General features: G+C 44.3%; 1 protein-coding gene across 3 annotated transcripts in view; it reads right to left on the bottom strand.

Moving 5' to 3' along the window:
• The window catches only part of LOC139386404 (2-(3-amino-3-carboxypropyl)histidine synthase subunit 1-like), a 196,164-nt gene that overhangs the window by 44,259 nt on the left and 126,266 nt on the right, over window positions 1-25,639 (bottom strand). For all 3 annotated transcript variants that reach the window (XM_071131978.1, XM_071131976.1, XM_071131977.1), the window contains exon 4: window positions 20,222-20,343. In XM_071131978.1, coding sequence (XP_070988079.1) covers window positions 20,222-20,343 — 122 coding nt within the window. The remainder of the gene's footprint in view (window positions 1-20,221; window positions 20,344-25,639) is intronic.

The raw sequence follows: 25,639 nt of genomic DNA, 5'->3' as shown, positions 1-25,639 counted from the left end.
ACACTATCTGGATAGTCCCAAGTAGATTGTTTCTGATTTGATAGATAGAAGCAGAAACAAAGAGGAGAGAATGGCTAGCTATTGATGATGGGGGAAAACATTGATACAGTTACATTATGTTGGACAATACTATAGCGACATTTTGACTCCGAGTACCGATTTGTATAATAAAAATAAAAAATGATAATAATAATAATTGCTATGTTGCATGCTCTCTCTCATATGCTCTCTCTCATATGCTCTCTCTCATATGCTCCCTCTCATATGCTCCCTCTCATATGCTCTCTCTCATATGCTCCCTCTCATATGCTCCCTCTCATATGCTCCCTCACATATGCCCTCTCTCATATGCTCCCTCTCATATGCTCCCTCTCATATGCTCTCTCTCATATGCTCTCTCTCATATGCTCTCTCTCATATGCTCCATCTCATATGCTCCCTCTCATATGCTCTCTCTCATATGCTCTCTCTCATATGCTCCCTCTCATATGCTCCCTCTCATATGCTCCCTCTCATATGCTCCCTCTCATATGCTCCCTCTCATATGCTCCCTCACATATGCCCTCTCTCATATGCTCTCTCTCATATGCTCTCTCTCATATGCTCCCTCTCATATGCTCCCTCTCATATGCTCTCTCTCATATGCTCCCTCTCATATGCTCCCTCTCATATGCTCCCTCTCATATGCTCTCTCTCATATGCTCCCTCTCATATGCTCCCTCTCATATGCTCCCTCTCATATGCTCCCTCTCATATGCTCCCTCTCATATGCTCTCTCTCATATGCTCCCTCTCATATGCTCCCTCTCATATGCTCTCTCGCATATGCTCTCTGCAGCAGACATACACTGAGTGTACAAAACATTAGGAACAGCCTTCTAATATTGAGTTGCACCCCCCCTTTGCCCTCAGAACAGCCTCAATTCATCGGGGCATGGACTCCACAAGGTGTCAAGCGTTCCATAGGGATGCTGGCCCGTGCTGACTCCAAAGCTTCCCATAGTTGTGTCAAGTTGGCAGGATGCCTTTTGGGTGGTGGACCATTCAAATCCAATCAAATCTTATTTTGTCACATGTGCCCAATACAACAGACCTTACAGTGAAATGCTTACTTACAAGCCCTTAACCAACAACGCAGTAAAAAAAAAAAAAAAAAAGACAAAAAATAAGAATAAGAAATAAAAGTAACAAATAATTAAAGAGCAGCAGTAAAATAACAATAGCGAGGCTATATACAAGGAGTACCGGTACAGAGTCAATGTGTGGTGGCAAAGGTTAGTCGAGGTAATATGTACATGTAGGTAGTTATTCAAGTGACTGTGCATAGATAATAACAGAGATGCACACAGGAAAATGTTGAGTGTGGGAAAATCCAACAGCTTTGCCACAAACTGGTGCGCCTGGCACCTACTACCATACTTCATTCAAGGCACTTACATTTTATGTCTTGCCCATTCACCCTCTAAATGGCACACATACAGAATCCACGTCTCAATTGTCTCAAGGCTTAAAAATCCTTCTTTAACCTGTCTCCTCCCCTTCATCTACACTGATTATACTGGATTTAACAAGGGACATCAGTAATGGATCACACGTTTCACCTGGTCAGTCTATGTCATGGAAAGAGCAGGTGTTCTTAATATTTTGTATACTCAGTATATAGTGAGCAATATGTTTGGAAAATCAAATCGTAGTAACATTGAATCGCAATACATAGAATCATGAGAATCACAATACATGTCGTATTGGCACCTAAGTATCGTGATAATACTGTATCCCGAGGTCCCTGGCAATTCCCAGTCTTGTTAGCTATAGAAGTGGGCAGGAAGAAAACATATTGCCATTCAATTTTGGGTGGGATAGGGAGAGGTAATGAACTGTATATATTAAAAAAAGAGAACGAGGGGAAAGGGAAGGAGAGGATTTGGAAGGCACTAGGCGTGATGAATGGATAGGAGTATCAGGAATGAAGGACAGAGAATGAGAGGATTTGGAAGGCACTAGGCGTGATGAATGGATAGGAGTATCAGGAATGAAGGACAGAGAAGGAGAGGATTTGGAAGGCACTAGGAGTGATGAATGGATAGGAGTATCAGGAATGAAGGACAGAGAAGGAGAGGATTTGGAAGGCACTAGGAGTGATGAATGGATAGGAGTATCAGGAATGAAGGACAGAGAAGGAGAGGATTTGGAAGGCACTAGGAGTGATGAATGGATAGGAGTATCAGGAATGAAGGACAGAGAAGGAGAGGATTTGGAAGGCACTAGGCGTGATGAATGGATAGGAGTATCAGGAATGAAGGACAGAGAAGGAGAGGATTTGGAAGGCACTAGGAGTGATGAATGGATAGGAGTATCAGGAATGAAGGACAGAGAAGGAGAGGATTTGGAAGGCACTAGGAGTGATGAATGGATAGGAGTATCAGGAATGAAGGACAGAGAAGGAGAGGATTTGGAAGGCACTAGGCGTGATGAATGGATAGGAGTATCAGGAATGAAGGACAGAGAAGGAGAGGATTTGGAAGGCACTAGGCGTGATGAATGGATAGGAGTATCAGGAATGAAGGACAGAGAAGGAGAGGATTTGGAAGGCACTAGGCGTGATGAATGGATAGGAGTATCAGGAATGAAGGACAGAGAAGGAGAGGATTTGGAAGGCACTAGGCGTGATGAATGGATAGGAGTATCAGGAATGAAGGACAGAGAAGGAGAGGATTTGGAAGGCACTAGGCGTGATGAATGGATAGGAGTATCAGGAATGAAGGACAGAGAAGGAGAGGATTTGGAAGGCACTAGGCGTGATGAATGGATAGGAGTATCAGGAATGAAGGACAGAGAAGGAGAGGATTTGGAAGGCACTAGGCGTGATGAATGGATAGGAGTATCAGGAATGAAGGACAGAGAAGGAGAGGATTTGGAAGGCACTAGGCGTGATGAATGGATAGGAGTATCAGGAATGAAGGACAGAGAAGGAGAGGATTTGGAAGGCACTAGGCGTGATGAATGGATAGGAGTATCAGGAATGAAGGACAGAGAAGGAGAGGATTTGGAAGGCACTAGGCGTGATGAATGGATAGGAGTATCAGGAATGAAGGACAGAGAAGGAGAGGATTTGGAAGGCACTAGGCGTGATGAATGGATAGGAGTATCAGGAATGAAGGACAGAGAAGGAGAGGATTTGGAAGGCACTAGGCGTGATGAATGGATAGGAGTATCAGGAATGAAGGACAGAGAAGGAGAGGATTTGGAAGGCACTAGGCGTGATGAATGGATAGGAGTATCAGGAATGAAGGACAGAGAAGGAGAGGATTTGGAAGGCACTAGGCGTGATGAATGGATAGGAGTATCAGGAATGAAGGACAGAGAATGAGAGGATTTGGAAGGCACTAGGAGTGATGAATGGATAGGAGTATCAGGAATGAAGGACAGAGAAGGAGAGGATTTGGAAGGCACTAGGAGTGATGAATGGATAGGAGTATCAGGAATGAAGGACAGAGAAGGAGAGGATTTGGAAGGCACTAGGAGTGATGAATGGATAGGAGTATCAGGAATGAAGGACAGAGAAGGAGAGGATTTGGAAGGCATTAGGCGTGATGAATGGATAGGAGTATCAGGAATGAAGGACAGAGAAGGAGAGGATTTGGAAGGCACTAGGAGTGATGAATGGATAGGAGTATCAGGAATGAAGGACAGAGAAGGAGAGGATTTGGAAGGCACTAGGAGTGATGAATGGATAGGAGTATCAGGAATGAAGGACAGAGAAGGAGAGGATTTGGAAGGCACTAGGAGTGATGAATGGATAGGAGTATCAGGAATGAAGGACAGAGAAGGAGAGGATTTGGAAGGCACTAGGAGTGATGAATGGATAGGAGTATCAGGAATGAAGGACAGAGAAGGAGAGCGATGGATAGTAAGAAACAGGCCTAGGTGGGAGACAGAGAGAAGTTAAAAATACCAGGCGGTTGGAATGGGGAACGTTGTGGGACTGGGGACAGACACGGAGTAAAGACTCCACTTCTTTAGCTAGGCATGAAGACAGATGGCAGGCAGGAAGACAGGCAAGCAGGCAGGGAGACGGCAGACAGGCATGAAGACTGGCAGGCAGGGAGACAGCAGGCAGGCAGGCAGGGAGATGGCAGGCAGGCATGAAGAACGGCAGGCAGGCAGGCAAGGAGACGGCAGGCAGGCATGAAGACCGGCAGGCAGGCAGGCAGGGAGACGGCAGGCAGGCAGGCAGGGAGACGGCAGGCAGGCAGGGAGACGGCAGGCAGGCAGGGAGACCGGCAGGCAGGCATGAAGACCGGCAGGCAGGCAGGGAGACGGCAGGCAGGCAGGGAGACGGCAGGCAGGCAGGGAGACGGCAGGCAGGCAGGGAGACGGCAGGCAGGCAGGGAGACGGCAGGCAAGCATGAAGACCGGCAGGCAGGCAGTGAGACGGCAGGCAGGCAGGGAGGTAGACAGACAGACAGGCAGGCAGGGAGACAGAGAGCAGAGCAGAGAACAGAGCAGAGAGCAGAGAGTGCAGAGCAGAAAGTGCAGAGAGTGCAGAGCAGAGAGTGCAGAGAGTGCAGAGCAGAGAGTGCAGAGCAGGCAGGCAGACAGACAGACAGACAGAGACATACAGCTGCTGCTTGTTTACAGGTGCTCCAAAAAACAAATGGCACAGCATAGTGGGATCGATCCATTCTCTGATCACATTAGTACGGCTGTCTGAGAGCACTGCAGTCACTGCAATTAAAAGCACTGCCGATGAGACAGCCCCAAGTTTCTCACTTTTTCATTTCCTCCATCTATATCACTCACTCATTCAATCACTCCCTTACTCCTTTTCTCACTCAATCACTCCCTCACTCATTCAATCACTCCCTCACTCATTCATTCATTCACTTCCTCACTCCTTTTCTCACTCATTCAATCACTCCCTCACTCATTCAATCACTCCCTCACTCCTTTTCTCACTCATTCAATCACTCCCTCACTCATTCAACCACTCCCTCACTCATTCAACCACTCCCTCACTTATTTTCTCACTCATTCAATCACTCCCTCACTCATTCAACCACTCCCTCACTCCTTTTCTCACTCATTCAATCACTCCCTCACTCATTCAATCACTCCCTCACTCATTCAACCACTCCCTCACTCATTCAACCACTCCCTCACTTATTTTCTCACTCATTCAATCACTCCCTCACTCATTCAATCACTCCCTCACTCATTCAACCACTCCCTCACTCATTCAACCACTCCCTCACTCATTCAACCACTCCCTCACTCATTCAATCACTCCCTCCCTCATTCAATCACTCCCTCACTTATTTTCTCACTCATTCAATCCCTTCCTCACTCATTCAACCACTCCCTCACTCATTCAACCACTCCCTCACTCATTCAACCACTCCCTCACTCATTCAACCACTCCCTCACTTATTTTCTCACTCATACAAACACTCAGTTAACATGAGAACATGCCACATACATATGCAAGCCCACACGTAGGCACGAAAACTCGCAAACTCACGCAAACACGCGCACACACAATCACTCACACAGTCACACACACAGCAACAGCAGGTGGGACAGAGGAAAACCTCAAAGTCAGAGAATGAACAATGACAGGCAGCGATAGGAAAAAAATAGAACAAATGATGGAGAGGGAGAGATGGAGTGAAGAGGGAGAGACAGTCAGGGAGGGCAGTGTCTTTAATCTCCTGCAGGTGTCTGACACAGTTGTGTTGCTGATGAAGCCTCAACACTTCCACTACATGTGATGCTGTCAGTCAACCACAGCTATAGAGACCTCCTCCACTCCTCACAGAGCAGAGAGAACGCAGAGACCGTCTGCCAAGGTTGGGTCAATTCCATTTCAATTCCGCCAGTTCAGGGAGGACCGCAAAATACTCACTGATAATGATTGGCCGTTTACATCCTTGGAATTAGAATTTATACCATCGTGTTTCAAGTTCAGGTTAATTTGTTCCATTCACATGACAGAGGACATGTGAATGATGTGTGATTAATACATACAGTGCCTTCAGAAAGTATTCATACACCGTGACTTATTCCACATTATGTTACAGCCTGTGTTCTCACCCATTTACATACAATACCCCATAATGACAAAGTGAAAACATGTTTTTTGAAATGTTTGCAAATATATTGAAAATGAAATGCAGAAGATTTACATAAGTATTCACACCCCTGAGTCAATACATGTTAGAATCACCTTTTGCAGCTATTACAGATGCAATTGTTTCTGGGAAAGTCTCTAAGTGCTTTGTACACCTGGATTGTACAATATTTGCACATTAATCTTTTGAAAATTCTTCAAGCTCTGTCAAGTTGTTGTTAATTAAAGAGCAGCAGTAAAATAACAATAGCGAGGCTATATACAAGGAGTACCGGTACAGAGTCAATGTGTGGTGGCAAAGGTTAGTCGAGGTAATATGTACATGTAGGTAGTTATTCAAGTGACTGTGCATAGATAATAACAGAGATGCACACAGGAAAATGTTGAGTGTGGGAAAATCCAACAGCTTTGCCACAAACTGGTGCGCCTGGCACCTACTACCATACTTCATTCAAGGCACTTACATTTTATGTCTTGCCCATTCACCCTCTAAATGGCACACATACAGAATCCACGTCTCAATTGTCTCAAGGCTTAAAAATCCTTCTTTAACCTGTCTCCTCCCCTTCATCTACACTGATTATACTGGATTTAACAAGGGACATCAGTAATGGATCACACGTTTCACCTGGTCAGTCTATGTCATGGAAAGAGCAGGTGTTCTTAATATTTTGTATACTCAGTATATAGTGAGCAATATGTTTGGAAAATCAAATCGTAGTAACATTGAATCGCAATACATAGAATCATGAGAATCACAATACATGTCGTATTGGCACCTAAGTATCGTGATAATACTGTATCCCGAGGTCCCTGGCAATTCCCAGTCTTGTTAGCTATAGAAGTGGGCAGGAAGAAAACATATTGCCATTCAATTTTGGGTGGGATAGGGAGAGGTAATGAACTGTATATATTAAAAAAAGAGAACGAGGGGAAAGGGAAGGAGAGGATTTGGAAGGCACTAGGCGTGATGAATGGATAGGAGTATCAGGAATGAAGGACAGAGAATGAGAGGATTTGGAAGGCACTAGGCGTGATGAATGGATAGGAGTATCAGGAATGAAGGACAGAGAAGGAGAGGATTTGGAAGGCACTAGGAGTGATGAATGGATAGGAGTATCAGGAATGAAGGACAGAGAAGGAGAGGATTTGGAAGGCACTAGGAGTGATGAATGGATAGGAGTATCAGGAATGAAGGACAGAGAAGGAGAGGATTTGGAAGGCACTAGGAGTGATGAATGGATAGGAGTATCAGGAATGAAGGACAGAGAAGGAGAGGATTTGGAAGGCACTAGGCGTGATGAATGGATAGGAGTATCAGGAATGAAGGACAGAGAAGGAGAGGATTTGGAAGGCACTAGGAGTGATGAATGGATAGGAGTATCAGGAATGAAGGACAGAGAAGGAGAGGATTTGGAAGGCACTAGGAGTGATGAATGGATAGGAGTATCAGGAATGAAGGACAGAGAAGGAGAGGATTTGGAAGGCACTAGGCGTGATGAATGGATAGGAGTATCAGAAATGAAGGACAGAGAAGGAGAGGATTTGGAAGGCACTAGGCGTGATGAATGGATAGGAGTATCAGGAATGAAGGACAGAGAAGGAGAGGATTTGGAAGGCACTAGGCGTGATGAATGGATAGGAGTATCAGGAATGAAGGACAGAGAAGGAGAGGATTTGGAAGGCACTAGGCGTGATGAATGGATAGGAGTATCAGGAATGAAGGACAGAGAAGGAGAGGATTTGGAAGGCACTAGGCGTGATGAATGGATAGGAGTATCAGGAATGAAGGACAGAGAAGGAGAGGATTTGGAAGGCACTAGGCGTGATGAATGGATAGGAGTATCAGGAATGAAGGACAGAGAAGGAGAGGATTTGGAAGGCACTAGGCGTGATGAATGGATAGGAGTATCAGGAATGAAGGACAGAGAAGGAGAGGATTTGGAAGGCACTAGGCGTGATGAATGGATAGGAGTATCAGGAATGAAGGACAGAGAAGGAGAGGATTTGGAAGGCACTAGGCGTGATGAATGGATAGGAGTATCAGGAATGAAGGACAGAGAAGGAGAGGATTTGGAAGGCACTAGGCGTGATGAATGGATAGGAGTATCAGGAATGAAGGACAGAGAAGGAGAGGATTTGGAAGGCACTAGGCGTGATGAATGGATAGGAGTATCAGGAATGAAGGACAGAGAAGGAGAGGATTTGGAAGGCACTAGGCGTGATGAATGGATAGGAGTATCAGGAATGAAGGACAGAGAAGGAGAGGATTTGGAAGGCACTAGGCGTGATGAATGGATAGGAGTATCAGGAATGAAGGACAGAGAAGGAGAGGATTTGGAAGGCACTAGGCGTGATGAATGGATAGGAGTATCAGGAATGAAGGACAGAGAAGGAGAGGATTTGGAAGGCACTAGGCGTGATGAATGGATAGGAGTATCAGGAATGAAGGACAGAGAATGAGAGGATTTGGAAGGCACTAGGAGTGATGAATGGATAGGAGTATCAGGAATGAAGGACAGAGAAGGAGAGGATTTGGAAGGCACTAGGAGTGATGAATGGATAGGAGTATCAGGAATGAAGGACAGAGAAGGAGAGGATTTGGAAGGCACTAGGAGTGATGAATGGATAGGAGTATCAGGAATGAAGGACAGAGAAGGAGAGGATTTGGAAGGCATTAGGCGTGATGAATGGATAGGAGTATCAGGAATGAAGGACAGAGAAGGAGAGGATTTGGAAGGCACTAGGAGTGATGAATGGATAGGAGTATCAGGAATGAAGGACAGAGAAGGAGAGGATTTGGAAGGCACTAGGAGTGATGAATGGATAGGAGTATCAGGAATGAAGGACAGAGAAGGAGAGGATTTGGAAGGCACTAGGAGTGATGAATGGATAGGAGTATCAGGAATGAAGGACAGAGAAGGAGAGGATTTGGAAGGCACTAGGAGTGATGAATGGATAGGAGTATCAGGAATGAAGGACAGAGAAGGAGAGCGATGGATAGTAAGAAACAGGCCTAGGTGGGAGACAGAGAGAAGTTAAAAATACCAGGCGGTTGGAATGGGGAACGTTGTGGGACTGGGGACAGACACGGAGTAAAGACTCCACTTCTTTAGCTAGGCATGAAGACAGATGGCAGGCAGGAAGACAGGCAAGCAGGCAGGGAGACGGCAGACAGGCATGAAGACTGGCAGGCAGGGAGACAGCAGGCAGGCAGGCAGGGAGATGGCAGGCAGGCATGAAGAACGGCAGGCAGGCAGGCAAGGAGACGGCAGGCAGGCATGAAGACCGGCAGGCAGGCAGGCAGGGAGACGGCAGGCAGGCAGGCAGGGAGACGGCAGGCAGGCAGGGAGACGGCAGGCAGGCAGGGAGACCGGCAGGCAGGCATGAAGACCGGCAGGCAGGCAGGGAGACGGCAGGCAGGCAGGGAGACGGCAGGCAGGCAGGGAGACGGCAGGCAGGCAGGGAGACGGCAGGCAGGCAGGGAGACGGCAGGCAAGCATGAAGACCGGCAGGCAGGCAGTGAGACGGCAGGCAGGCAGGGAGGTAGACAGACAGACAGGCAGGCAGGGAGACAGAGAGCAGAGCAGAGAACAGAGCAGAGAGCAGAGAGTGCAGAGCAGAAAGTGCAGAGAGTGCAGAGCAGAGAGTGCAGAGAGTGCAGAGCAGAGAGTGCAGAGCAGGCAGGCAGACAGACAGACAGACAGAGACATACAGCTGCTGCTTGTTTACAGGTGCTCCAAAAAACAAATGGCACAGCATAGTGGGATCGATCCATTCTCTGATCACATTAGTACGGCTGTCTGAGAGCACTGCAGTCACTGCAATTAAAAGCACTGCCGATGAGACAGCCCCAAGTTTCTCACTTTTTCATTTCCTCCATCTATATCACTCACTCATTCAATCACTCCCTTACTCCTTTTCTCACTCAATCACTCCCTCACTCATTCAATCACTCCCTCACTCATTCATTCATTCACTTCCTCACTCCTTTTCTCACTCATTCAATCACTCCCTCACTCATTCAATCACTCCCTCACTCCTTTTCTCACTCATTCAATCACTCCCTCACTCATTCAACCACTCCCTCACTCATTCAACCACTCCCTCACTTATTTTCTCACTCATTCAATCACTCCCTCACTCATTCAACCACTCCCTCACTCCTTTTCTCACTCATTCAATCACTCCCTCACTCATTCAATCACTCCCTCACTCATTCAACCACTCCCTCACTCATTCAACCACTCCCTCACTTATTTTCTCACTCATTCAATCACTCCCTCACTCATTCAATCACTCCCTCACTCATTCAACCACTCCCTCACTCATTCAACCACTCCCTCACTCATTCAACCACTCCCTCACTCATTCAATCACTCCCTCCCTCATTCAATCACTCCCTCACTTATTTTCTCACTCATTCAATCCCTTCCTCACTCATTCAACCACTCCCTCACTCATTCAACCACTCCCTCACTCATTCAACCACTCCCTCACTCATTCAACCACTCCCTCACTTATTTTCTCACTCATACAAACACTCAGTTAACATGAGAACATGCCACATACATATGCAAGCCCACACGTAGGCACGAAAACTCGCAAACTCACGCAAACACGCGCACACACAATCACTCACACAGTCACACACACAGCAACAGCAGGTGGGACAGAGGAAAACCTCAAAGTCAGAGAATGAACAATGACAGGCAGCGATAGGAAAAAAATAGAACAAATGATGGAGAGGGAGAGATGGAGTGAAGAGGGAGAGACAGTCAGGGAGGGCAGTGTCTTTAATCTCCTGCAGGTGTCTGACACAGTTGTGTTGCTGATGAAGCCTCAACACTTCCACTACATGTGATGCTGTCAGTCAACCACAGCTATAGAGACCTCCTCCACTCCTCACAGAGCAGAGAGAACGCAGAGACCGTCTGCCAAGGTTGGGTCAATTCCATTTCAATTCCGCCAGTTCAGGGAGGACCGCAAAATACTCACTGATAATGATTGGCCGTTTACATCCTTGGAATTAGAATTTATACCATCGTGTTTCAAGTTCAGGTTAATTTGTTCCATTCACATGACAGAGGACATGTGAATGATGTGTGATTAATACATACAGTGCCTTCAGAAAGTATTCATACACCGTGACTTATTCCACATTATGTTACAGCCTGTGTTCTCACCCATTTACATACAATACCCCATAATGACAAAGTGAAAACATGTTTTTTGAAATGTTTGCAAATATATTGAAAATGAAATGCAGAAGATTTACATAAGTATTCACACCCCTGAGTCAATACATGTTAGAATCACCTTTTGCAGCTATTACAGATGCAATTGTTTCTGGGAAAGTCTCTAAGTGCTTTGTACACCTGGATTGTACAATATTTGCACATTAATCTTTTGAAAATTCTTCAAGCTCTGTCAAGTTGGTTGTTGATCATTGTTAGACAGCCATTTAAGTCTTGCAAAAGATTTTAAAGTCAATTTACAACAAATTTGGAAAGAATTCAGACCCTTGAATTTTTTTCTGCTTTATCATGTTACAGCCTTATTCTAAAACTGATTATTTAAAAAAATCCTCATCAATCTACACACAATACCCCATGATGACAAAGAGAAACCATATTTTAGAAGGAAAAAAAAGAAAATATCACAAATATCACTGCCACCACCATGCTTCACCGGTGCCAGGTTTCAGCCAGGCGTGATGCTTGGCTTTCAGGCCAAAGAGTTCAATCTTGGTTTCAGCAGACCATAGAATCTTGTTTCTCATGGTCTGAGAGTCCTTTACGTGCCTTTTGGCAAACTCCAAGCGGGCTGTCATGTGCCTTTTACTATGGAGTGGCTTCCGTCTGGCCACTCTACCATAAATGCCTGATTGGTAGAGTTCTGCAGAGATGGATGTCCTTCTGGAAGGTTCTCCCATCTCCACAGGGTAACTCTGGAGCTCTGTCAGAGTGACCATCGGGTTCTTGGTCATCTCCCCGACCAAGGCCCTTCTCCCCGGATTGCTCAGTTTGGCCAGGCGGTCAGCTCTAGGAAGAGTCTTGGTGGTTCCAAACTTCTTCCATTTAAGAACGAAGGAGGCCACTTTGTTCTTGGGGACCTTCAATGCTGGAGAAATTTTTTGGTACCCTTCCCCAAATCTGTGTATCGACACAATCCTGTTTTGGAGCTCAATGGACAATTCCTTCGACCTCATGGTTTGGTTTCTGCTCTGACAAGCACTGTCAACTGAGGGACCTTATATAGACAGGTGTGTGCCTTTCCAAATCATGTCCAAGCAATTGAATTTACCACACGTGGACTCTAATCAAGTTGTAGAAACATCAAGGATGATCAATGGAAAGAGGATGCACCTGAGCTCAATTTCAAGTCTCATAGCAAAGGATCTGAATACTTTACCATTCAAAAGTTTGGGTCACTTAGAAATGTCCTTGTTTTTGAAAGAAAAGTTAATTTTTTGTCCACTAAAAATAACATTAAATTGATCAGAACAGGCCAGCATCCCGGAGTTGCCTCTTCACTGCTGACTTTGAGACTGGTGTTTTGCGGGTACTATTTAATGAAGCTGCCAGTTGAGAACTTGTTTCTCAAACCCTAGTTTCCCAAACTAGACACTCTAATGTACTTGTCCTCTTGCTCAGTTGTGCACCGGTGCCTCCCACTCCTCTTTCTATTCTGGTTAGAGTCCCAAACAAAACGCTTTGCATTCAGGACATAAAGTTATTTTCTTTACTACATTTTTTGTAGTATTACTTTAGTGCCTTGTTGCAAAAAGGATTAACTACAATGCTGTTGATCCAGCTTCAGTTCTCTCGTATTACAGAGCCATTAAATTCTGCAGCTGTTTTAAAGTCACCATTGGCCTCATGGTGAAATCTCTGAGCAGTTTCCTTCCTCTCCGGCAACTGAGTTAGGAAGGACGCCTGTATCTTTGCAGTGACTGGGTGTATTGATACATCCTCCAAAGTGTAATTAATAACTTCACCATGCTCAAAAGGATATTCAATGTCTGCTTTTAACATTTTTTTTTACTAATAGGTGCCCTTCTTTGCGAGGCATTGGAAAACCTCCATGGTCTTTGTGGCTGAATCTGTGTTTGAAATTCACTGCTCGACTGAGGGACCTTATAGTCAATTCTATGTGTGGGTATAGAGATGATGTAGTCGTTAAAAAAATCATGTTAAACACTCTTATTGCACAGAGTGAGGTTTTGCAACTTAATATGTGACTTGTTAGGCAATTTTTACCCCTGAACTTATTTAGGCATGCCATAACAAAAGGGTTGAATACTTATTGATTGAAAACATTTCAGCGTTTTATTTTTAATGAACTAATACAAATGTCTAAAAACATAATTCCACTTTGACATTATGGGGTATTGTGTGTGTGACAAAATCTCAATTTAATACATTTGGAATTCAGGTTGTAAAACAACAAAATGTGGAATAAGTCAAGGGGTATGAATACTTTCTGAAGGCACTGTACATCTTTCTAATGACTTGATATGATATTGACCCCAGTCCTGATGGCCACTAGACTAACTTTACAGAGGATTCAACTGTTGTAATACAGTATTTGGACTACAGCGATGGGGAAAAAAGGTATACAGTTACATACAGGGATATTATTTTTGACGATTTATAATATTGTATTGGCAATATCGCCATATTATTTTTGCGCTAGTTGGTTGTGCCTGCACCAAAACTCCAATAATTTTCCTTCACAGCTTGTTCTCCATCTTTTTAAATTAGGGAGCCAATTTGTTTTCAGCAATCTTATTTCCATGACTGATCAAAACTAGTTTTCTCATGGCTCTCTCTTGTCCCTCTGTAGCAGACATATGGAGTGAAATACACTGCTCAAAAAAATAAAGGGAACACTAAAATAACACATCCTAGATCTGAATGAATGAAATATTCTTATTAAATACTTTTTTCTTTACATAGTTGAATGTGCTGACAACAAAATCACACAAAAATTATCAATGGAAATCAAATTTATCAACCCATGGAGGTCTGGATTTGGAGTCACACTCAAAATTAAAGTGGAAAACCACACTACAGGCTGATCCAACTTTGATGTAATGTCCTTAAAACAAGTCAAAATGAGGCTCAGTAGTGTGTGTGGCCTCCACGTGCCTGTATGACCTCCCTACAACACCTGGGCATGCTCCTGATGAGGTGGCGGATGGTCTCCTGAGGGATCTCCTCCCAGACCTGGACTAAAGCATCCGTAAACTACTGGACAGTCTGTGGTGCAACGTGGCGTTGGCGGATGGAGCGAGACATGATGTCCCAGTTGTGCTCAATTGGATTCAGGTCTGGGGAACGGGCGGGCCAGTCCATAGCATCAATGCCTTCCTCTTGCAGGAACTGCCGACACACTCCAGCCACATGAGGTCTAGCATTGTCTTGCATTAGGAGGAACCCAGGGCCAACCGCACCAGCATATGGTCTCACAAGGGGTCTGAGGATCTCATCTCGGTACCTAATGGCAGTCAGGCTACCTCTGGCGAGCACATGGAGGGCTGTGCGGCCCCCCAAAGAAATGCCACCCCACACCATGACTGACCCACCGCCAAACCGGTCATGCTGGAGGATGTTGCAGGCAGCAGAACGTTCTCCACGGCATCTCCAGACTCTGTCACGTCTGTCACATGTGCTCAGTGTGAACCTGTTTAATCTGTGAAGAGCACAGGGCGCCAGTGGCGAATTTGCCAATCTTGGTGTTCTCTGGCAAATGCCAAACATCCTGCACGGTGTTGGGCTGTAAGCACAACCCCCACCTGTGGACGTCGGGCCCTCATACCACCCTCATGGAGTCTGTTTCTGACCGTTTGAGCAGACACATGCACATTTGTGGCCTGCTGGAGGTCATTTTGCAGGGCTCTGGCAGTGCTCCTCCTGCTCCTCCTTGCACAAAGGCGGAGGTAGCGGTCCTGCTGCTGGGTTGTTGCCCTCCTACGGCCTCCTCCACGTCTCCTGATGTACTGGCCTGTCTCCTGATAGCGCCTCCATGCTCTGGACACTACGCTGTCAGACACAGCAAACCTTCTTGCCACAGCTCGCATTGATGTTCCATCCTGGATGAGCTGCACTACCTGAGACACTTGTGTGGGTTGTAGACTACGTCCCATGCTACCACTAGAGTGAAAGCACCGCCAGCATTCAAAAGTGACCAAAACATCAGACAGGAAGCATAGGAACTGAGAAGTGGTCTGTGGTCACCACCTGCAGAACCACTCCTTTATTGGGGGTGTCTTGCTAATTGCCTATAATTTCCACCTGTTGTCTATTCCATTTGCACAACCGCATGTGAAATTTATTGTCAATCAGTGTTGCTTCCTAAGTGGACAGTTTGATTTCACAGAAGTGTGATTGACTTGGAGTTACATTGTGTTGTTTAAGTGTTCCCTTTATTTTTTTGAGCAGTGTATGTTTGGAACATCGAATCGCAATAAAATCACAGAATCGAATCACAATACATATTGTATTGACACCTACAGTTGAAGTCAGAAGTTTACATAGACTTAGGTTGGAGTCATTAAAACACATTTTTCAACCACTCCACAAATTTCTTGTTAACAAACTATAGTTTCGGCAAGTCGGATAGGACATCTACTTTGTGCATGACAAGTCAATTTTCCAACAATTGTTTACAGACAGATTATTTCACTTATAATTCACTGTATCACAATTCCAGTGGGTCAGAAGTTTACATACACTTAGTTGACTGTGCCTTTAAACGGCTTGGAATATTTCAGAAAATGATGTCATGGCTTCTGATAGGATATTTGACATAATTTGAGTCAATTGGAGGTGTACCTGTGGATGTATTTCAAGGCCTACCTTTAAACTCAGTGCCTCTTTGCTTGACATCATGGGAAAATCAAAAGAAATCAGCCAAGACCTCAGAAAAAACATTGTAGACCTTCACAAGTCTGGTTCATCCTTGGGAGCAATTTCCAAACGCCTGAAGGTACCATGTTCATCTGTACAAACAATAGTACGCAAGTATAAACACCATGGGACCACGCAGCCGTCATACCTCTCAGGAAGGAGATGCGTTCTGTCTCCAGAGATGAACGTACTTTGGTGTGAAAAGTGCAAATCAATCCCAGAACAACAGCAAAGGACCTTGTGAAGATGCTGGAGGAAACAGGTACAAAAGTATCTATATCCACAGTAAAACGAGTCCGACATAACCTGAAAGGCCACTCAGCAAGGAAGAAACCACTGCTCCAAAACTGCCATCAAAAAGCCAGACCACGGTTTGGAACTGCACATGGGGACAAAGATTGTACTTTTGGGGGAAATGTCCTCTGGTCTGATGAAACAAAAATAGAACTGTTTGGTCATAATGACCATTGTTATGTTTGGAGGAAAAAGGGGGATGCTTGCAAGCCGAAGAATACCATCCCAACCGTGAAGCACAGGGGTGGCAGCATCATGTTGTGAGAGTGCTTTGCTGCAGGAAGGACTGGTGCACTTCACAAAATAGATGGCATCATGAGGTAGGAAAAATAGGTAGATATATTGAAGCAACATCTCAAGACATCAGTCAGGAAGTTAAAACTTGGTCGCAAATGGGTCTTCCAAATGGACAATGACCCCAAGCATGCTTCCAAAGTTGTGGCAAAATGGCTTAAGGACAACAAAGTCAAAGTATTGGAGTGGCCATCACAAAGCCCTGACCTCAATCCTATAGAATATTTGTGGGCAGAACTGAAAAAGTGTGTGCGAGCAAGGAGACCTACAAACCTGATTCAGTTACACCAGCTCTATCAGAAGGAATGGGCCAAAATTCACCCAACTTATTGTGGGAAGCTTGTGGAAGACTACCAGAAACGTTTAAAGGCAATGCTACCAAATACTAATTGAGTGTATGTAAACTTTTGACCCACTGGGAATGTGATGAAAGAAATAAAAGCTGAAATAAATAATTCTCTCCACTATTATTCTGACATTTCACATTCTTAAATTAAAGTGGTGATCCTAACTGACCTAAAACAGGGAATCTTTACTGGGATTATATGTCAGGAATTGTGAAAAACTGAGTTTAAATGTATTTGGCTAAGGTGTATGTAAACGTCCGACTTCAACTGTATATCAGTATCATGATAATATCGTATCGTGAGGTCCCTGGCAATCCCCAGCCCTATTTGACTAGTGGAAATTCATCCAGTAATTTTGTAGCTATGCTGAATGTAGAAGAGACGTCTAATTTCAGCATTATAACCAGTATGACTGGCTAGTGCTGCCTTTTATCCATCATGTTCTTTTTTATACCAGTGCAGAACACAGAGAGTGTGTGTTGTGTGTCTCTTGGTTGGTCAGAGAATGTGTATCGCTTGCTTGTTGGTTTGTTAGAGTGGTCGGCTGATGTATTGGATTAATATTCTCATGGTCAGATGTGGTATTTGGGAGAGGTGAGCCTTGTTCAGATCGTTCTGCCAGGGAGATATCACAAATATTGATTTAGCATTCCCTGCTATATTGTGCTGCAGACAGGCAGAGAGCAGCGCAGAGAATGAAGGGTCCTTAAGATCTGCACAGGCTTTTCAAAGGACAGCCCTAATGCATGTTCTCCATTGATCGTCTGAGTAAATGTGCTGCTGTCCAGCCTCTAAAGGTCTGACAGGCCTTACAAAGCTGCAGCTAAGCACACACACTGAGCTATTGAGTACTACCCATTGCCAGGCACTTGTAGTACAAAACCTACAGTCTGTATGTGCTGCGGGTATTGATCTCGCTGCTTTATACCCTGGCTGGAGGCCATGGGGTCTGTCTATCATTCTTATGCCTCGAGTATGTGTGTGATGTGTGTGTGTGTGTGTGTGTGTATAGTTGTGTGTGACTGTGTGTGTGGTTATGTGTGGCTGTTTGTGTGTGTGTGTCAGGGTTTCTACTCCGGTGCTCAGAATGACAGAAATCACATTTCGATTATGGTAATTAACAGAACATACAACTCATGTAATAAAGTAGCAAATAAAACTTCATTTTCAGCCTCCCGAATGGCGTAGCGGTCTAAGGCACTGCACCGCAGTGCTGCGTCACTATAGATCCTGGCCGTGACCGGGAGACCCATGAGGCGGCGCACAATTGGCCCAGCGTCGACCGGGTTAGAGGAGTTGTCCTTGTCCCGTCGCGCTCTAGTGACTCCCATGGCGGGCCGGGCACAAGCACGCTGACACAGTCGCCAGGTGTATGGTGTTTCCGTCGACACATTGGTTGTTTCAGAGGACACGCAGCTCTCAACCTTCACCTCTCCCAAGTCCGTACGGGAGTTTCAGCAATGGGACAAGACCTTAACTACCAATTGGATATCATGAAATTGGGGAACACTCCATGAGGGTGGTATGAGGGCCCGACGTCCAGCTTTTCTGTACACAGCATTGTACGAGATCTTCAGTTTTTTGGTAATTTCTTGCATGGAATAGCCTTAATTTCTCAGAACAAGAATAGACTGACGAGTTTCAGAAGAAAGATCTTTGTTTCTGGCCATTTTGAGCCACAAATGCTGATGCTCCAGATACTCAACTAGTCTAAAGAAGGCCAGTTTTATTGCTTCTTTAAAAATCAGCACAACCGTTTTCAGCTGTGCTAACATAATTGCAAAAGGGTTTTGTAATGATCAATTAGCCTTTTAAAATTATAAACTTGGATTAGCTAACACAACGTGACATTGGAACACAGGAGTGATGCTTGCTGATAATGGGCCTCTGTACGCCTATGTATATATTCCATTTAAAAAACAATCTGCCGTTTCCAGCATCAAAAGTCATTTACAACATCAGGGGGCACTATTTTCATGTCCGGATGAAAAGTGTTACCAAAGTAAACTGCCTGCTACTCAGGCCCAGAAGCTAGGATATGCATATTATTAGTAGATCTGGATAGAAAACACTCTGAAGTTTCTAAAACTGTTCGAATGATATCTGTGAGTATAACAACTTATTTGGGCAAACTATCCAGGAATTATTTTTTTTTGAGGTAAATCTCTTTTCAATGGGTTTTCAATGGGAATCTAGAATTCTAAGGTACTTGCTTGCAGTTCCTATCGCTTCCACTGGATGTCAACAGTCTCTAGAAATTGGTTGATGTTTTTCCTTTGAGAAATGAACAAGTAGCCTTGTTCAGAACAAGGGTAGAGTGAAATGTACTGTTGTGGTTGAGGCGCGTGACCTGAAAGCTCGCTACACTTTGTTTTCCTCCGGTATTGAACACAGTTTATCCCATCTTAATTTTGATCTATTATTTACGTTTAAAAATACCTAGTTGGATTAGGAAAGTTGTTTGGATCAAGTTTACAGGTAACTAATTAGATAATGTGTAGTCATGTTGCGCGAGTTGGAACCGGTGTATTTTCTGAATCATACGTGTCAAATAAATGGACATTTTGGATATATAACGACAGAATTTATCGAACAAAATAACCATTTGTGATGTTTAATGGACATAATGGAGTGCATACAGAAGATCTTCAAAGGTAAGGCATGAATTATATGTTATTTCTGACTTTTGTGTTGTGCCTGGCGGGCTGAATTATGATTTTCATGTGTATGTTTGCTGGGGTGCTGTCCTCAGATAATAGCATGGTTTGCTTTCGTCGTAAAGCCTTTTTGAAATCTGACACGGTGGCTGGATTAACAACAAGTTCATCTTTAAACCGGTGTATAACACTTGTATGATTTATTTATTATTATTCTGAGTATTTCTGTTTTTGAATTTGGCACGCTGCTATTTCATTGGGTGTTGTCAAATCAATCCTGTTAACAGGATTGGCACGCGAAGGGATCACTAAGAGGTTAACAATGTCTACACTGTATTTCTGATCAATTTGACGTTATTTAAAAAAATTGACAAACATTTTCTAAGGGAACCCAAACTTTTGAATGGTGCCAAAAGCCAGCTAACAAAAACCCTGATGTGTGTGTGTATTTACATTTGCGCATGTTTTAGGAATGTGATTCGATTACTAATGATTACTTGCGTCATGTCTGAGTTGTGTATGTGAGTCTTTTTGTGCGTGTGTGACACTGTATGTGTGTGTGTGTGTGTGTGTGTGTGTGACTCACTGAGGCAGCTGTGGCCGTAGTGCACCATGAAGTCTGCCCCCAGGGCGCGGGCCGTGAAGTCGTCCACGCAGCAGGCTCCGTACGTCACATCACCCATCACAATGGTGTCTGCCTCTGTGAACCTGGGACACACACACACACACACACACATATGACCAAAACCACTCCTCTGACCGCACATGAACACAAATAGAACTATCCCCCTGTCATTGGACAAACACGCACACGCACACACAATCTCCAATCCGCTCAGTCTATTAGCCCCACTGATCTCCCCTCTTACCATGGCGATCGATACCCAACCTGGCTCCAGCACAGTGGCATCTTGATAGGGTCAGCAGGATCAATCCCCAGTCTCACCATGTTACCATGTACTGGCTGTCTCTGACTGGGACAAGTCAGTAAGTAGATCAATCCCCAGTCTCAGCATGTTACCATGTACTGGCTGTCTCTGACTGGGACAAGTCAAGTAGAGGGACTAAGAGTAACATGTCACTCAGATAATGGTTTTCCATCCCTTTATGATTGACATGCCAAACATCAACAAGGCCTATAGAGCAGTCAGGTTGGTGGTCCATGAACAGGAGTCAATCATCATTGATCAACAGAGCTATAGTCAGTCAGTCTGCATCAACAGATTAGATATATTAGAGGGTCATGATAAATAGAGACTAGTTGATAATCTGATTAGTGGGGGGTAGGGGTAAGTAAGGACACTATTTTGTTTTATAGGACATGGATTTATAGATAGCACATCTGGATGGAAACTGCAGAGGCAGGGTCAATTACAGATGATCTGTCCATCTGTGGCCTTAGTATTTTATGCTACCAACTGCCCTATCCACATTACATACACCTAACACGGAAGGCCTTTTCTATTGAAAAATACACAAAGCCATACCAGTTTTTTGTTTTATTTTGCTCTAATAAATTAAAGCAACAAAATAATTAATTCTGCATCTCATCATCCCTTCCGGGGGATTAAAACACTGACCAATAAATGAGTGAATGCTGAAAGCTGAGAAAGAGAAGTGTGTGAGTAGATAAAGAACAGACTGGGGAAAGAGAGGTGTGAATGGATAAAGGACAGAGAGGAAAGAGAGGTGTGAATGGATAAAAGACAGAACAGGAAAGAGAGGTGTGAATGGATAAAGGACAGAGGAAAGAGAGGTGTGAATGGAAAAAGGACAGAGAGAGGAAAGAGGTGTGAATGGATAAAGGACAGAGAGAGGAAAGAGAGGTGTGAATGGATAAAGGACAGAGAGGAAAGATAGGTGTGAATGGATAAAGGACAGAACAGGAAAGAGAGGTGTGAATGGATAAAGAACAGAACAGGAAAGAGAGGTGTGAATGGATAAAGGACAGAGAGAGGAAAGAGAGGTGTGAATGGATAAAGGACAGAGAGAGGAAAGAGAGGTGTGAATGGATAAAGGAGAGAGGAAAGAGAGGTGTGAATGGATAAAGGACAGAGAGTAAAGAGAGGTGTGAATGGATAAAGGACAGAGAGAGTAAAGAGAGCTGTGAATGGATAAAGGACAGAGAGGAAAGAGAGGTGTGAATGGATAAAGGACAGAGAGGAAAGAGAGGTGTGAATGGATAAAGGACAGAGAGGAAAGAGAGGTGTGATCGGATAAAAGACAGAGAGGGGAAAGAGAGGTGTGAATGGATAAAGGACAGAGAGGAAAGAGAGGTGTGAATGGATAAAGGACAGAACAGGAAAGAGAGGTGTGAATGGATAAAGGACAGAGAGAGGAAAGAGAGGTGTGAATGGATAAAGAACAGAGAGGAAAGAGAGGTGTGAATGGATAAAGAACAGAGAGGAAAGAGAGGTGTGAATGGATAAAGGACAGAGAGAGGAAAGAGAGGTGTGAATGGATAAAGGACAGAGAGGAAAGAGAGGTGTGAATGGATAAAGGACAGAGAGGAAAGAGAGGTGTGAATGGATAAAGGACAGAGAGAGGAAAGAGGTGTGAATGGATAAAGGACAGAGAGAGGAAAGAGAGGTGTGAATGGATAAAGGACAGAGAGGAAAGAGAGGTGTGAATGGATAAAGAACAGAGAGGAAAGAGAGGTGTGAATGGATAAAGGACAGAGAGGAAAGAGAGGTGTGAATGGATAAAGGACAGAGAGGAAAGAGGTGTGAATGAATAAAGGACAGAGAGAGGAAAGAGAGGTGGGAATGGATAAAGGACAGAGAGGAAAGAGAGGTGTGAATGGATAAAGGACAGAGAGAGGAAAGAGAGGTGTGAATGGATAAAGGACAGAGAGGAAAGAGGTGTGAATGGATAAAGGACAGAACAGGAAAGAGAGGTGTGAATGGATAAAGGACAGAACAGGAAAGAGAGGTGTGAAAGGATAAAGGACAGAACAGGAAAGAGAGGTGTGAATGGATAAAGAACAGAACAGGAAAGAGAGGTGTGAATGGATAAAGGACAGAGAGAGGAAAGAGAGGTGTGAATGGATAAAGGACAGAGAGGAAAGAGAGGTGTGAATGGATAAAGGACAGAGAGGAAAGAGAGGTGTGAATGGATAAAGGACAGAGAGAGGAAAGAGAGGTGTGAATGGATAAAGAAGAGAGGAAAGAGGTGTGAATGGATAAAGGACAGAGAGGAAAGAGAGGTGACAATGGATAAAGGACAGAGAGTAAAGAGAGGTGTGAATGGATAAAGGACAGAGAGAGTAAAGAGAGGTGTGAATGGATAAAGGACAGAGAGGAAAGAGAGGTGTGAATGGATAAAGGACAGAGAGGAAAGAGAGGTGTGAATGGATAAAGGACAGAGAGGAAAGAGAGGTGTGAATGGATAAAGGTCAGAGAGAGGAAAGAGAGGTGTGAATGGATAAAGGACAGAGATGAAAGAGAGGTGTGAATGGATAAAGAAAAGAGAGGAAAGAGAGGTGTGAATGGATAAAGGACAGAGAGAGGAAAGAGAGGTGTGAATGGATAAAGGAGAGAGAGGAAAGAGAGGTGTGAATGGATAAAGGACAGAGAGAGGAAAGAGAGGTGTGAATGGATAAAGGACAGAGAGAGGAAAGAGAGGTGTGAATGGATAAAGGACAGAGAGAGGAAAGAGAGGTGTGAATGGATAAAGGACAGAGAGGAAAGAGAGATGTGAATGGATAAAGGACAGAGAGAGGAAAGAGAGGTGTGAATGGATAAAGGACAGAGAGAGGAAAGAGAGGTGTGAATGGATAAAGGAGAGAGGAAAGAGAGGTGTGAATGGATAAAGGACAGAGAGGAAAGAGAGGTGTGAATGGATAAAGGACAGAGAGAGGAAAGAGAGGTGTGAATGGATAAAGAAGAGAGGAAAGAGAGGTGTGAATGGATAAAGGACAGAGAGGAAAGAGAGGTGACAATGGATAAAGGACAGAGAGTAAAGAGAGGTGTGAATGGATAAAGGACAGAGAGAGTAAAGAGAGGTGTGAATGGATAAAGGACAGAGAGGAAAGAGAGGTGTGAATGGATAAAGGACAGAGAGGAAAGAGGTGTGAATGGATAAAGGACAGAGAGGAAAGAGAGGTGTGAATGGATAAAGGTCAGAGAGAGGAAAGAGAGGTGTGAATGGATAAAGGACAGAGAGGAAAGAGAGGTGTGAATGGATAAAGAACAGAGAGGAAAGAGAGGTGTGAATGGATAAAGGACAGAGAGGAAAGAGAGGTGTGAATGGATAAAGGACAGAGAGGAAAGAGGTGTGAATGGATAAAGGACAGAGAGGAAAGAGAGGTGTGAATGGATAAAGGTCAGAGAGAGGAAAGAGAGGTGTGAATGGATAAAGGACAGAGAGGAAAGAGAGGTGTGAATGGATAAAGAACAGAGAGGAAAGAGAGGTGTGAATGGATAAAGGACAGAGAGAGGAAAGATAGGTGTGAATGGATAAAGGAGAGAGGAAAGAGAGGTGTGAATGGATAAAGGACAGAGAGAGGAAAGAGAGGTGTGAATGGATAAAGGACAGAGAGAGGAAAGAGAGGTGTGAATGGATAAAGGACAGAGAGAGGAAAGAGAGGTGTGAATGGATAAAGGACAGAGAGAGGAAAGAGAGGTGTGAATGGATAAAGGACAGAGAGGAAAGAGAGGTGTGAATGGATAAAGGACAGAGAGAGGAAAGAGAGGTGTGAATGGATAAAGGACAGAGAGGAAAGAGAGGTGTGAATGGATAAAGGACAGAGAGGAAAGAGAGGTGTGAATGGATAAAGGACAGAGAGAGGAAAGAGAGGTGTGAATGGATAAAGTACAGAGGAAAGAGAGGTGTGAATGGATAAAGGACAGAGAGGAAAGAGATGTGTGAATGGATAAAGGACAGAGAGGAAAGAGAGGTGTGAATGGATAAAGGACAGAACAGGAAAGGGAGGTGTGAATGGATAAAGGACAGAACAAGAAAGAGAGGTGTGAATGGATAAAGGACAGAGAGGAAAGAGAGGTGTGAATGGATAAAGGACAGAGAGAGGAAAGTGAGGTGTGAATGGATAAAGTACAGAGGAAAGAGAGGTGTGAATGGATAAAGGACAGAGAGGAAAGAGAGGTGTGAATGGATAAAGGATAGAGAGGAAAGAGAGGTGTGAATGGATAAAGGAGAGAGGAAAGAGGTGTGAATGGATAAAGGACAGAACAGGAAAGAGAGGTGTGAATGGATAAAGGACAGAGAGAGGAAAGAGAGGTGTGAATGGATAAAGGACAGAAAAGGAAAGAGAGGTGTGAATGGATAAAGGACAGAACAGGAAAGAGAGGTGTGAATGGATAAAGGACAGAGAGAGGAAAGAGAGGTGTGAATGGATAAAGGACAGAGAGAGGAAAGAGAGGTGTGAATGGATAAAGGACAGAACAGGAAAGAGAGGTGTGAATGGATAAAGGACAGAGAGGAAAGAGAGGTGTGAATGGATAAAGGAGAGAGAGAGGAAAGAGAGGTGTGAATGGATAAAGGACAGAACAGGAAAGAGAGGTGTGAATGGATAAAGGACAGAGAGGAAAGAGAGGTGTGAATGGATAAAGGACAGAACAGGAAAGAGAGGTGTGAATGGATAAAGGACAGAACAGGAAAGAGAGGTGTGAATGGATAAAGGACAGAGAGGAAAGAGAGGTGTGAATGGATAAAGGACAGAGAGAGGAAAGAGAGGTGTGAATGGATAAAGTACAGAGGAAAGAGAGGTGTGAATGGATAAAGGACAGAGAGGAAAGAGAGGTGTGAATGGATAAAGGACAGAGAGGAAAGAGAGGTGTGAATGGATAAAGGATAGAGAGGAAAGAGAGGTGTGAATGGATAAAGGACAGAGAGGAAAGAGAGGTGTGAATGGATAAAGGACAGAGAGAGGAAAGAGAGGTGTGAATGGATAAAGGACAGAGAGGAAAGAGAGGTGTGAATGGATAAAGGAAAGAGAGGTGTGAATGGATAAAGGACAGAGAGGAAAGAGAGGTGTGAATGGATA

This window comes from Oncorhynchus clarkii, chromosome 27 (genome assembly GCF_045791955.1).
Source record: "Oncorhynchus clarkii lewisi isolate Uvic-CL-2024 chromosome 27, UVic_Ocla_1.0, whole genome shotgun sequence".
In the NCBI taxonomy this organism is placed as follows: domain Eukaryota; kingdom Metazoa; phylum Chordata; class Actinopteri; order Salmoniformes; family Salmonidae; genus Oncorhynchus; species Oncorhynchus clarkii.
The sequence above is the reverse complement of the archived record's forward strand: the minus strand, read 5'-3'. Positions and strand labels throughout refer to the sequence as shown.